The sequence below is a fragment of the Propithecus coquereli genome, unplaced genomic scaffold (assembly GCF_000956105.1).
Source record: "Propithecus coquereli isolate 6110/MARCELLA unplaced genomic scaffold, Pcoq_1.0 Scaffold71, whole genome shotgun sequence".
Lineage (NCBI taxonomy): Eukaryota > Metazoa > Chordata > Mammalia > Primates > Indriidae > Propithecus > Propithecus coquereli.
In genome coordinates, this window is record NW_012153174.1 from 13,539,850 (window position 1) to 13,552,393 (window position 12,544).

A 12,544-nucleotide genomic window follows, 5' to 3' on the forward strand; every position below is an offset into this window, starting at 1 on the left:
AAAGCTCCAGCAGAGAAAATACATGCCTTTGTCCATGGTTTCTATAGAACATCAGGTACACAGTAAGAAAGACATTACCTTGGAAAGGTGGAGAGTGCATTAAGCAGACTTAGGGAGTCAGCTGCACACTGACAGTAAAGCAGAAAAGAATGAGTACTGAAATCAAGAGACACTGTTAACATCACAGGAAACAAGCAGATTGCTGTGCTCCAGAAGAAAAATCTCCTTCGTGATTACTCATGAGTTTTTGCCAAGATGATCTGAAGGTAGCCACTGAATCTCAAGGTAAAAAACATATAGCTACTATACAGCTACTATAATACATGTAAAAACAGACATGTATCTAACACAACATATAAAAAGAAACACAGGTACTATAAAACATTGTTGAAAGAAATTAAAGACGACCTAAACGAATAACAAAAAAACTTCCATGTTCACAGGTTTGGAAGACTTAAGTGTTAAGGCTACAATCAGGTCAAACTACAGATTCAATACAATCTGTATCAGAATCTGATCTGCTTTTTGTGCAAAAATTGACAAAGCTTATCCTGAAGTACATATGGAAATGTAAGACACCCAAAACAGCCAAAACACTCTTGAAAAAGAACGAAGTTGGAGCACTCACAATTCCTAATTTCAAAATGTACTACCAAAGATACAGTAATCAAGACAGTGTGGTACTGGAAAAAGACAGACACGCACATCAATGGAATAGATTTAAGACTCCAGAAATAAACCCCTAAGTTTTTCGTCAATTGATTTTAGACAAGGATGTAAAGAAAATTCACTGGAGAAAATAATATTCTTTTCAACAAATGGTGCTAGAACAACTAGATATCCATATTTAGAAGAATGAAGCTGGATCTCTTCCTTATACCACACAAAAAAATTAACTCAAAATGAACAGAAGTAAATCTTCGTGACCTTGAATTAAGCAATGTTTTCTTAAATATGATACCTAAAGCACAAGCAACCAAAGAAAAAAGATAAATTAGACTACATCAAAATTTAAAACTTTTATACTTCAGAGAACATCCTCAAGAAAATAAAAAGATAATCCACAGAGTGGGAGATAATATTTGCGAATCCTGTAACTGATAAGGCACTTGTATCTAGACTACATAAAGAACTATTACAATTCAATAATAAAGAGACAAATTCAAAAACGGCCAAAGGATCTGTACAGACAGGTCTCCAAATAGGAGATAGAAATGACCAAAAAGCACACAAAAATCAACATCTTTAGACATTAGGGAAATGGAAATCAAAACCGCAATGAAATACCACTTCACACCCACTAGAATGGCTACAGTCAAAGACAGATTGTTTGCAAAGATGTACAGAAGGAACTTTCATTTACTGCTGCTGAGAATGTAAAATGTGCAGCAGTTTGGGAACAGTCTGGCAGGTCCTCAAAATGTTAAACACCGAGTTACACTATAACCCAGAAATTCCACTCCTGGGTGTTTATCCCAGAGCAACGAAAACATGTTCACAGAAACTTGTACGTGAACACATTAGCAGCATAAGTCATAAAAGCCAAAAAAGTCAAAACAACCCAAATGTCCATCAACTGACAAACAGATAAACTAAATGTTTATCCATAGAATTGAATATTATTCAGCAATAATAAATAAAAAAAGAAAGAAAACTCTGGAATAAACTACAACATGGATGAACCTTGAAAACATAACTATGATTTACTGCCTTCATAATTAAAAGAAATGTTAAGTTTCAGTTAGACATTAGTGAAAATAAATGTAATTATTTTCCTCAATGATGTCACACAAATCAACTGCCACCCTTCCCTAAATTCTTTCTTTTTTTTCTTTAAGAGACAGGGACTTGCTGTTGCCCAGGCTGATGTACAGTGACACAATCATAGCTCACTGCAGCCTTGAACTCCTGGATTCAAGTGATCCTCCTGCCTCAGCCTCCCAGCTCACTGGGACTACAGATGTGAGCCACCACACCCAGACATTCATCCCTAAATTCTGATTTAATAGAAGTAACAAAGAAGATACTTCTATTATTCTAAGATAACAGATAATAAAGAAATATCTAACGGAAAATAGCCAGATTTGTGTTATTGACTATATATTTATTTTCCTTTCTAACATTTTGATTTTTGTTAAAGTTTCATATTTATGTTTTAGTCCTAATAGAACACTAAAATAAGACTTCAAAAGCAGCATGGTATTGGTATAAAAATAGATACATAGAAAAATGAAACAGCTAACTGATTTTGGACAAAGGCACCAAGAACACACACTGGGGAAAGGACATTATTTTTAATAAATGGTGCTGAGAAAATTGGATATCCACATGCAGAAGAATGAAAGTAGACTGCTGTCTCTCACCACATACAAAAATCAACTCAAGATGGATTAAAGACTTAAATGTAAGACCTAAAACTATAAAACCATTAGAAGAAGACATGGGGAAACACTTCAGGACCTCAGTCTAGGCAAAGATTTTACAGCTAAGACCTCAAAAGCAAAGGCAACAAAAATAGACAGATGGGACTATATTAAACTAAAAGTCTCCTGCACAGCAAAGGAAACAATCAACAGAGTGAAGAGAAAACCTGAGGAATGGAAGAAAATGTTTGCAAACTTTTCATCTGACAAGGGACTAACATCCAGAATATGTGAGGAACTCAAAACAACAACAAAAAACAATTCCATTAAAAAGTGGGCAAAGAACATGAATAGACATCTCTCAAAAGAAGACATACAATGACCAATAGGTATGAAAAAATGTTTAACTTACTAATCACCAGGGAAATGCAAATCAAAACCACAGTGAGATATTATCTTACCCCAATAAGAATAGCTATTACTAAAAGACAAAAAATAGTAACAGATGTTGGTGAGGATGCAAAGAAAAGAGAACTTTCATACACTGTTGATGGGAATGTAAATTAGTATAGCTATGGAAAACAGTATGGAGAGTTCTCAAAAAACTCAAAACTATCACACAATCCAGTAATCCCACTACTGGATATTTATGCAAAGAAAACGAAATAGGCATATGAAAGGGATACGTGTACCGTGTTTATTACAACACTATTCACAACAGCAAAGATATGGAACCAACCCAACAGATGAATGCACAAAGAAAATGTGGTATATATACATAATGGAATACTATCCAACCATAAAAAAGAATGGAATCATGCCATTTGCAGCAATATGGATGGAACTGGAGGTCATTATTTTAAATGAAATAAGCCATACACAGAAAGACAAATATTGCATGCTCTCAATCACATGTGGGAGCTCAAAAAGTGGATCTCACGAAGATAGAAATTAGAGTGATTGACACCAGAGGCTGGGGAGGGGTGAGGGGAGTGGATGAAGAGAGGTTGGTTAACGGGTACAAACATACAGTTAGACGATAGAATGAATAAGTTCTAATGTTCCATATCAGAGTAGGCTGATTATAGTTAACAAGGTATTATATATTTCAATACTTGAAATGTTCCCAACACATACAAATGAGAACTACTTGAGAAGATGGGCACCCCATATACTGACTTAATCATTATAGTCTATGCATGTAACAAAATATCATGTGTACCCCATAAATATGTACAAATATTACATATCATACATAGATTCACAGACTTCAGTAATGAATCTATGTAATGTCTACTAGACATCAATTGTGTACATGGTTGGCCAGTGCTAAAAAAGGGAGTGGAGTAATACCCTGCCATCCTCACCCTGAGGCTGGCTTCATGTAGCAGCAGCTATCAATGATAAGATCACCAAAGAGAAATCCTGGGAGACCAAATCAGGGCCAAGAGTTAGTCCATTGCCAAGGACTCGAATTTTATTCTTCTTGAGAAAGGCAACATTATTCTATAATGGCAATTTAATAGATTACTGATTTATGTTGCTATCTTTAAAAAAAAAATAGAAGTTAATAATAGTTCATACCATAGCCGGACAGTACAAAAAACTTATATTGGGACTGAAGATGTTTTAGTATTTTATGACAATTACTATTTAAAACTGTGATGCATATAAGTACATACCTGTAATAATTCCAAGGTCATGGGAATATTCTTAAGCTCCTTCAGCAAATCCAGTGCTCCAGCCTATAAAATAAAATAATTTCACATTGAATTCCCAAGACAGGAAAGCAGGATCTAGCCAGATATTTAAACTTATGATTCCTATCCATAACTCATGATGGCTCATTTATTCATGTGAGAACAAAGATACATATACACACGTACATACAGTATCTTTCAAATGGAGACTGAAACTCATCAGAGGATCATAAAATCCATTTACTGGATTATGATCAGCATTTGTGAAGTAACTGGTAAGTACTATTTTGTGAAAGTTTATTTTCAACAGTATTTGTTTACTTGTTAATATGTGTGTACCGAGTAGAAACGTACAATTTCTTACTGCGGTGATGTAACACACCTCGTATGTCCACGGAGAACACCTGCATGAGAAAGGAGCCAAACCTGAGAAAGGGGAAAGGAGCAGGGGAAACTCTGCTACCATTCTCTGTATCTCACTGGTCTGCCACAAGATCTGCCTGCGTGCATAGTAGTAAAGAGCAAATCTAAAAGAAAATTCAGAATTGACATCTACATTAAGTTCACAGGCCTGCAATTCCCATTTAGAGTCAAAAGCTCCCATGTAGATGAAGAGGAAACGAAATACGGCTAATGGAAGAATTACAGAAAGCACCTAAAGTTAAGAGGAATAAAATTAGATAAGGAGCAATAGCACCACCTATATAGCCTGTGGCCAAATATTCCAACCTGATATTCATGTAATCATATTTCATCTAATATATTCACTTAATATTTCATTTGTCTAATATTTACTTAATGTACTATAATTGGACACATGATTATTTTATAAACCAGTAATAAATAAAAAACTATTAAACTGACAGTGTTTTTCTTATAACTTTTTTTTACTTTTGTTTATTGAAAGAATTCTTTTAGAGTTGGAATTTTTGTATCACCTGTTACATTTATAAAAAGAAAAATATAAGCAAAATAAATTGGCTAAGGTGTTACTAAAAGTACTTCACATTCAGAGTCTAATCACTTTTTGACTCAGATTCAACAGTATCTGTTTTCACCCCACAAAGAGTTGTATAAAAACACTAGTGATACAGCATTTCCTAAAAGAATCCATAAAAGAGCTGACAGCATTAGCTTTCAGGCTGGCTTTGTAGTGTGCGCATCTGCTTTTCACCCCCACTGCTCTTCACAATTTGGTTCCTCAAGATTCAAAGAGTACTCCACTAATGTCTCTCAGATTTCCTTCCAAGCCAAAGACCCTCTTTTGGACAAGTTTTGATGCTAGGCTTGACATTCTGCCTGCGAGAGTACACCACAACAGCCATCTCTCCAGTGATAAGTGCAACACACCCTGCTTTCTATCATAAAATGTTAAAATATGAAAACGAGGCACCCTACAAATCAATGAAACACAGCATATCCCAGAAAAACAGAAAGTCCCAGAGCATGTCACACTTTATGCACCCCAAAGGAAGAAGCAAGCAAAGATTTTCACAGTATCACTGTATTCCTTTCTCTCTTTCTTTTTTTTTTTTTTGAGACAGAGTCTCGCTCTGTCACCCCGGCTAGAGTGCAGTGGTGTCATCATAGCTCACTGCAACCTCCAACTCCTTGGGCTCAAGCGATCTTCCTGCCTCAGCCTCCCGAGTAGCTGGGACTATAGGAGCACACCACCATTCCCGTCTAATTTTTTCTGTTTTTGGTAGAGAGGGTTCTCGCTCTTGCTCAGGCTGGTCAGGCCGGTCTCGAACTCCTAGCCTTAAGCAATCCTCCCGTCTCAGCCTCCTAAACTGCTAGGATTACAGGCATGAGCCACCTTGCCCAGGCTTCTCATAAGTTTTTAATAAACTCATTCGGTAGCAAAACCTAATCTCAACATATGTAAAGCTTTTTAAAATAATTAATATGTTCTATTTATCCCACTTAATGTGAAATACGCATTTCACTACAGAAATGGTAATATCTGATTACTGAGAACTGCCCAGATACTATTATGTATTAATAATATATGACGTATGTACCAAATTATCTTTATAAAATCTGAAAAATTCGGAATTCCTAAATATATCAGACCCTAAGGGTTTTAATCAGCAGAAATGGACCTGCATCCTCTATCTACCATAGACATCTTTCTTCTACCCACAGCTTCACAGAATTTCTGATCAAGGATCAATTAGAAAGGAAGATAAAGAACCACACTTTCAAGAGTTCCTTAAAAAGCATGAGGAACCACCAAAAAAAAAGACAGGAGGGCTGGGCATGGTGGTTGATGCCTGTAATCCCAGCACTGTGGGAGGCCCAGGTGGGAGGCTAAGGAGGATGCTTGAGGTAAGGAGTTAGAGAGCAGCCTGGGCAACATACCATGACCCTGTCTCCACAAAAAAATTTTAAAAATTAGCCAGTGTGGTAGTACGCACCTGTATTCCCAGCTACTCAGGAGGTTGAGGTGGGAAGATCATTTGAGCCTAAGAGTTTAAGGCTGAACTGAGCTATGATCAGAACACTGCACTCCAGTCTGGGCACTAGAGGAGGAGACTCTGTCTCTTTTTTAAAAAAAAAACACCAAAAATAAGGGCAGGGTCTCCATGGCTTATATAATGCCATCTGTCACACAAAAAGTTAATTTTTCTAGCATATCAGCAATGTGACAGTTTAAGTTGCACTCCCAGTAGAGGCAATTAGAGATTTGCATTAATTCCATTATTTTCTCTTTCTAGTCAGATCTCTTTGCTGAGATTGGGTTTAGAGATACAGGCTATGGCAGGAAGAAAAAGTTAAATAACACTCATAGGATAAATCTATGACCTTTCTCATAATCACACTGTGTTCTAACCAAGTAAGATAAATACTTTATTCAAGGTTAAGAAATAAACAATTATGATGATCTGAATCAAACTGGCAAAAACCAGACAATCACACATCAATTCAGTGACAACAGACTTCGAATATTACTATGTGTCATGCATTATGTTAAATACTTCATATAGATTATCTCATTCCATCTTCACAATAAACCCTATGAAAGCAGATAATCTATTATCTTCATTTTACAGATAAGGAATAAAGCTTAGATATGTTAAGAAATTTGCACAAAGTCATAAAATTACTAGCTTGAAAAGGTGAAAGCTACCCCAATTCTGTCAAATTACACTCTATTGCCTTTCAACAACACTCATCAACACTACGTACCAACCTCTGCTCTGTACCGAGGATACAGCAGTGAGCAAGACAGAAACCCCTTCTGACTTCAGGGAATTTAAAAACAAACAGTAATCTTCAAGCCTCTACTCCAAACCTTTATATAAAGAAACCTAAACCCAGAAAAGGAAAGTGACTTGCCCAACGTCATAGTGGTGGGTAATATAACAGCAAGGAGAAAAACTAGTCTCCTGACCCTTACACCTCTGCTCTTTCCATTCCACTGGTCTAGCAGTGGTTAGTTCTGCTCTGTGAACTCAGGTGAACAGCATGAATAAACAAGAAGCTGTTATTTTACCCTTCTCCAATCATCACTTCCCTCTAAATGTCAAGTCTATTAGATTGTAGCATCTCCTATAGATGATGCAAGAGAAAGCAAGACTCTAACTTCCAGAGCCAGATTTAGTTCATAGTACTGGCTGAAAAACAAATTACAGCTATCACACTACTTTATTTTATTACACTGTTGATGCTCCTACCTGCTAATGGAAATAAGTGCTTTCATGAAACATGGTGTTCACACTTGTACTTTGCACCCAATATATACAAGATTGCATAGGATACATACATCGCCCTCCTCAAGGAGACATAAAGGCGGCGTAATAAAAGATTTACAGTTAAGAACATGGTCTATACATATGACAGATCTAGAGTCAAATCTATGATCTGTCATTTCCTAATCACAAGATCTTGGGAATGTTATTTGCCCTTTTCGATTTTCAACTTCTTTATTTGTAAATAAGCATAATAGACCGACCTCGAGTAGTTAAAATATCCAAATGCAGTAACGTTACATAGATGAATTGCCAAAATAGAGGGCCTGACACATAGGAGATTGTTGATAAGGAGTACCAAGTTATACAATTATTTATTTCTACCTTAAAAATATTCTTAAAGAGCCACATGCCAGCATTTTAAGTGAGCATATTTAAGCTCAATCAACTCAAACACTTCTTCATAGGATTTATCATGAGATTTCAAGGTTACAAAATTAAGATGCTGGCTGGGAGCGGTGGCTCACGCCTGTAATCCTAGCACTCTAGGAGGCCATGAGGCAGGAGGATTGCTCAAGGTCAGGAGTTCGAGACCAGCCTGAGCAAGAGCGAGACCCCGTCTCTACTAAAAATAGAAAGAAATTATCTGGACAACTAAAAATATATATAGAAAAAATTAGCTGGGCATGGTGGCACATGCCTGTAGTCCCAGCTACTCAGGAGGCTGGGGCAGAAAGATTGCTTGAGCCCAGGAGCTTGGGGTTCCTGTGAGCTAGGCTGACACCCCAGCACTCTAGCCCAGGCAACAGAGCCAGACTCTGTCTCAAAAAAAAAAAAAAAAATTAAGATGCTATTTAATTTTCAAAAAAGGAAACACTAAATTATAAATATTTGAATCACAGCTCATTAATATCACTATAAAACTAGGAATTATAATTTTCCTATGTCATCTCAAATTTGCAGTTACACTACACCAAAAGCACAAGCAACAAAAGAACAAAATAGATCAATGCAACTTCATCAAAATTAAAAGCTTTTGTATATCAAAGGCCTATACTAAGAGTGAAAAAACAACATATAAAATGGGAGACTATATTTTCGTATCTGATAAGGGTCTAGTACTCAGAATACAAAGAACTCAATAATAAAAAGACAAATAGGCCTGGGCAACCGAGCAAGACTAACAATGACAATATGAAAAAAAAATTAGTTGGGAGCTACTCAGGGAGGCTGAGGCAGGAGGATTGCTTGAGCTCAACAGTTTGAGGCTGCAGTGATCCATGACTGGACCGCTGCACTCCAGCCTGGGTGACAGAACATGACCCTATCTTTAAAAAATGAATAATAATAATAAAAAGACTAATAATCCAATTTAAAAATGTGCAAAGCTGCTGCACTCCAGGCTGAGCAACACAGCAAGATCCCATCTCTTAAAAAAAAAAAATGTACAAAGGATTTGAACAGACATTTCCTCAAATAAGACATACAAATGGCCAAGAAGCCATGAAAAGATGCTCAACATTGTTAATCATAGGGAAATGCAAATCAAAACCACAGAGAGATATTGCTTTACGCCCACTGGGAAGGTTATAATCAAAAAGACATAATAACAAGTGTTAGTGAAGATGTGGTGAAACTGGAATCCTCATAAACTGCTAGTAGGAATATAAAACGGTCCAGCCACTTTGAAAAACAGTCTGGCAGTTCCTCAAAAAGTTAAACATAGTTACTGTATGACCTAGTAATTCTACTCCTAGGTATACACCCAACAGAAACCAAAACATATACCCACACAATGCTTGTACAGGAATGTTCTTAGCAGCATTACAACAGCCAAAAAATAGAAACAGCCCAAATGTCCATAACATGATGAATGAATAAACAAAATGTGGCACTGTATATCCACACTACAGTGGAGTACTATTCAGCAATATAAAAGGAATGAAGTACTAATACATAACATGGATTACCTTTAAAACATTATTACTAAGTGAAAGAAAGAAGCCAGTCATAAAAAACCACATATTGTATGATTTCACTGATATACAATTTCCAGAATAGGCAAATACAGAGACAGAAAGTATATTAGTCGTTGTCAGGGGAGTTTGAGGGGCTGGTGGGGGGTGAGGGGGTTAAATGGGGATTGACTGCTTAACAGGTACAGGGTTTCTTTCTGGAGTGATCAAAATGCTTTAGAATTAGAATTATTACCATTTAGAATGGTAATAGTTGGACAAATCTGTAAATACTAAAACCCACTGAATTAACAGTTGACTCTTGAACAACACAGGTTTCAACTGTGAGGATCCACTGAGACGAGGATTTTCTTCCACCTCCGCCACCCCTTAGACAGCAAGACGGTCTCCTCCTCTTCCTCCTTGTCCTCAGCCTACTCAAAGTGAAGGTGAAGACCTTTATGATGATCCACTTCCACTTAATATATAGTAAATATTTTCTCTTCCTTATGATTTTCTTAATAATACTTTTCTCTAGCTTACCTTATTGTACAAATACAGTATATAACAAATATAATGTACAAAATATGTGTTAATCTACTGTTTATATTATTGGTAAGGCTTCGAGTCAACAGTAGGCTATTAGTAATTAAGTTTTGGGGGAGTCAAAAGTTATACTCAGATTTTTGACTCACGTCAGCGTCCCTAATTCCCAGCATTATTCAAAAGTCAACTGGACTTCAGAAGAGTGAATTTTATTGTATATCTCAATAAAGCTGTTAAGAAATTGTGTAGTCATTCTAAATTTTGATTTATGTTAATTAATCTAACTCTGATACAGATATCAAAGTTTTGTTGTGGCTGTTTTAACCCAGGTATAATAAGAGTGAGAAATGTAAATTATTATTTTTTTTTTAAAGACAAGGTCTCGCTCTGTCACCCAGGCTGGAGTGCAGTGATGCGATCACAGCTCGCTGCAACCTCGAACTCCTGGGCTCAAGTGATTGTCCCACCTCAGCCTCCCAAGCAGCTGGGACTACAGGCTGGCACCATCATGTCTGGCTAATTTCATTTTATTTTATTTTTTGTAGAGACAGGGGTCTCACTAAATATGTTGTACACCTGGCCTCAGGCAATCCTCCCACTGGGCCCCCCACACTGCTGGGAATTACAAGCATGAGCCACCAGCCACTGTGCCAGAGATGTAAACATTTAAGGTATCCCAGCTCCTAGGAAATTTAAAAATCTAATTCAATTTCCCTCCCTGTGATTTAATTCCACTCAGCCTTGAGCCTTCAGTGAAAAAAATAAACCTCAACACCATCCATAAAATCTCTTCATGAACTTCAAAACTTTAAGTTCTTGTCTCACTCCTCCTTTTAGATAAATCCTTTACAAAGACAAGCCCCTATTGTTTTTCAGCTCTTACTACAGCCTAAGCACTGGCAAGCATTTTACATTGACCTAATCTTTACTAAATTATCTACAATTTACAATCAAGAAAAATGTGTTAGTGATGTTAAAGAACTTCCCCAAGGTCACACAGCTAGAGTTCAGAAGAGCCAGGATTTGGATCCACATTAGGAGTCAGACTTGGCTCTTGCCATCAAGTCAAAATGACAAGAAAAAAGGTTAAGTAAAAATCAAACTAATACCTAAAAATTTGGAACTACCTTTGGTTCATCGTGGCTGGGAAATGTGCACTTGTAAAACTACTAAGAATACTGTCTGACATCAAGTACACACATGCAACAACATTCTAGGTAGTACCAGGGTCAAGATATTGACCTGAGTATTTAGAGAAACCTGCCCACCCCAGAACATCAAGTATGGACCCTTATTTCCTGGTTTTACATTCACCTAATCGTACCCAGGCTTGACTCAAAACCAGATGCAAGGGTCTTCTAGAGAAACACGGTAGCTTAACACAGTAGTACTAGCTTTGGAGCAAAACATATTTAGATTCACATCTTCATTTGGCCACTTACTAACTATTTGGCTTAGGACAATTCACTTAACTTTCTAAATACTTAGTTTCCTTATTTTTATCTTGCAAAGCTGTCTGAGAAATAAATGGGATAAGGTAGGTAAGTACTTAGCAGAATATCTGGCTCAATAAATGGTACACCTACAGTTTTATTAAAACAAAATGATAATAAACAACAGCACTTAAGTTTGTCAATTAAGACGACAACTATTACTCTTTAGTTTGTTTTCATAGCATAGAAATATTATTTTTAAAATAACTCATGAGAGAAAATGTAAAAACTACAGAAAAAAAGAGAAACAAATCTACCACAATCCTACAACCCCCAAAACAACTTTGGTTAAACTATTGAACACTCAGAAAACTATTTATGGGTTAATTATGTACTTCCAGGAGAGGGAAGGAGTGTCATTCTGACCATTCCTCTTTCACTGTATTTCATCAGCCTGTCTGAATTTCTAGAAGACAGGAAAATGAAAAAGAAGGAAAAAAGTAAAAGAACCAGTCAGTTTTACTTTTCTTTTGGGGGGGTAAGTTTCCATGTCGGCAAAGTTTTAAACTAACAGAAAACTTAGATTTGGGGATTATCTGTGGAGTTTCTGGTCATTCTCTGTCAGACCCATTACTAAAGATCTGAAAATCTGTTGCTAATTTGAGAACTGCAGACACATACTTGTCTTTTCCATAGTTGCCCACTAAGGAATTACTCAATTTAAGAAATCACTATTACAAGGAAAGAAAGAAAGAAACAAACACCTAAAGCTTTATGTGATTAAAGGATACGCATTATAGCCTAAATTAGAGAAAAAAGTTACCAAATGACTTTTTTCCTGGGAGCTTCTACTAT

The 12,544-nt window shown here is 36.5% G+C and overlaps 1 protein-coding gene across 2 annotated transcripts in view; it reads right to left on the reverse strand.

The window, feature by feature from the left end:
• Positions 1-12,544, reverse strand: part of TCEA1 (transcription elongation factor A (SII), 1) — a 42,435-nt gene that overhangs the window by 28,075 nt on the left and 1,816 nt on the right. Inside the window, exons 1-2 of one of the 2 annotated variants that reach the window (XM_012661453.1) lie at positions 4,418-4,458; positions 4,046-4,108 (exon numbers count right to left, since the gene is read on the reverse strand). In XM_012661453.1, coding sequence (XP_012516907.1) covers positions 4,046-4,066 — 21 coding nt within the window. In that variant the 5' untranslated portion in view covers positions 4,067-4,108; positions 4,418-4,458. Of the gene's footprint in view, positions 1-4,045; positions 4,109-4,417; positions 4,459-12,544 lie in introns of those variants that run through there. The other variant, XM_012661452.1, reaches the window with a different exon arrangement.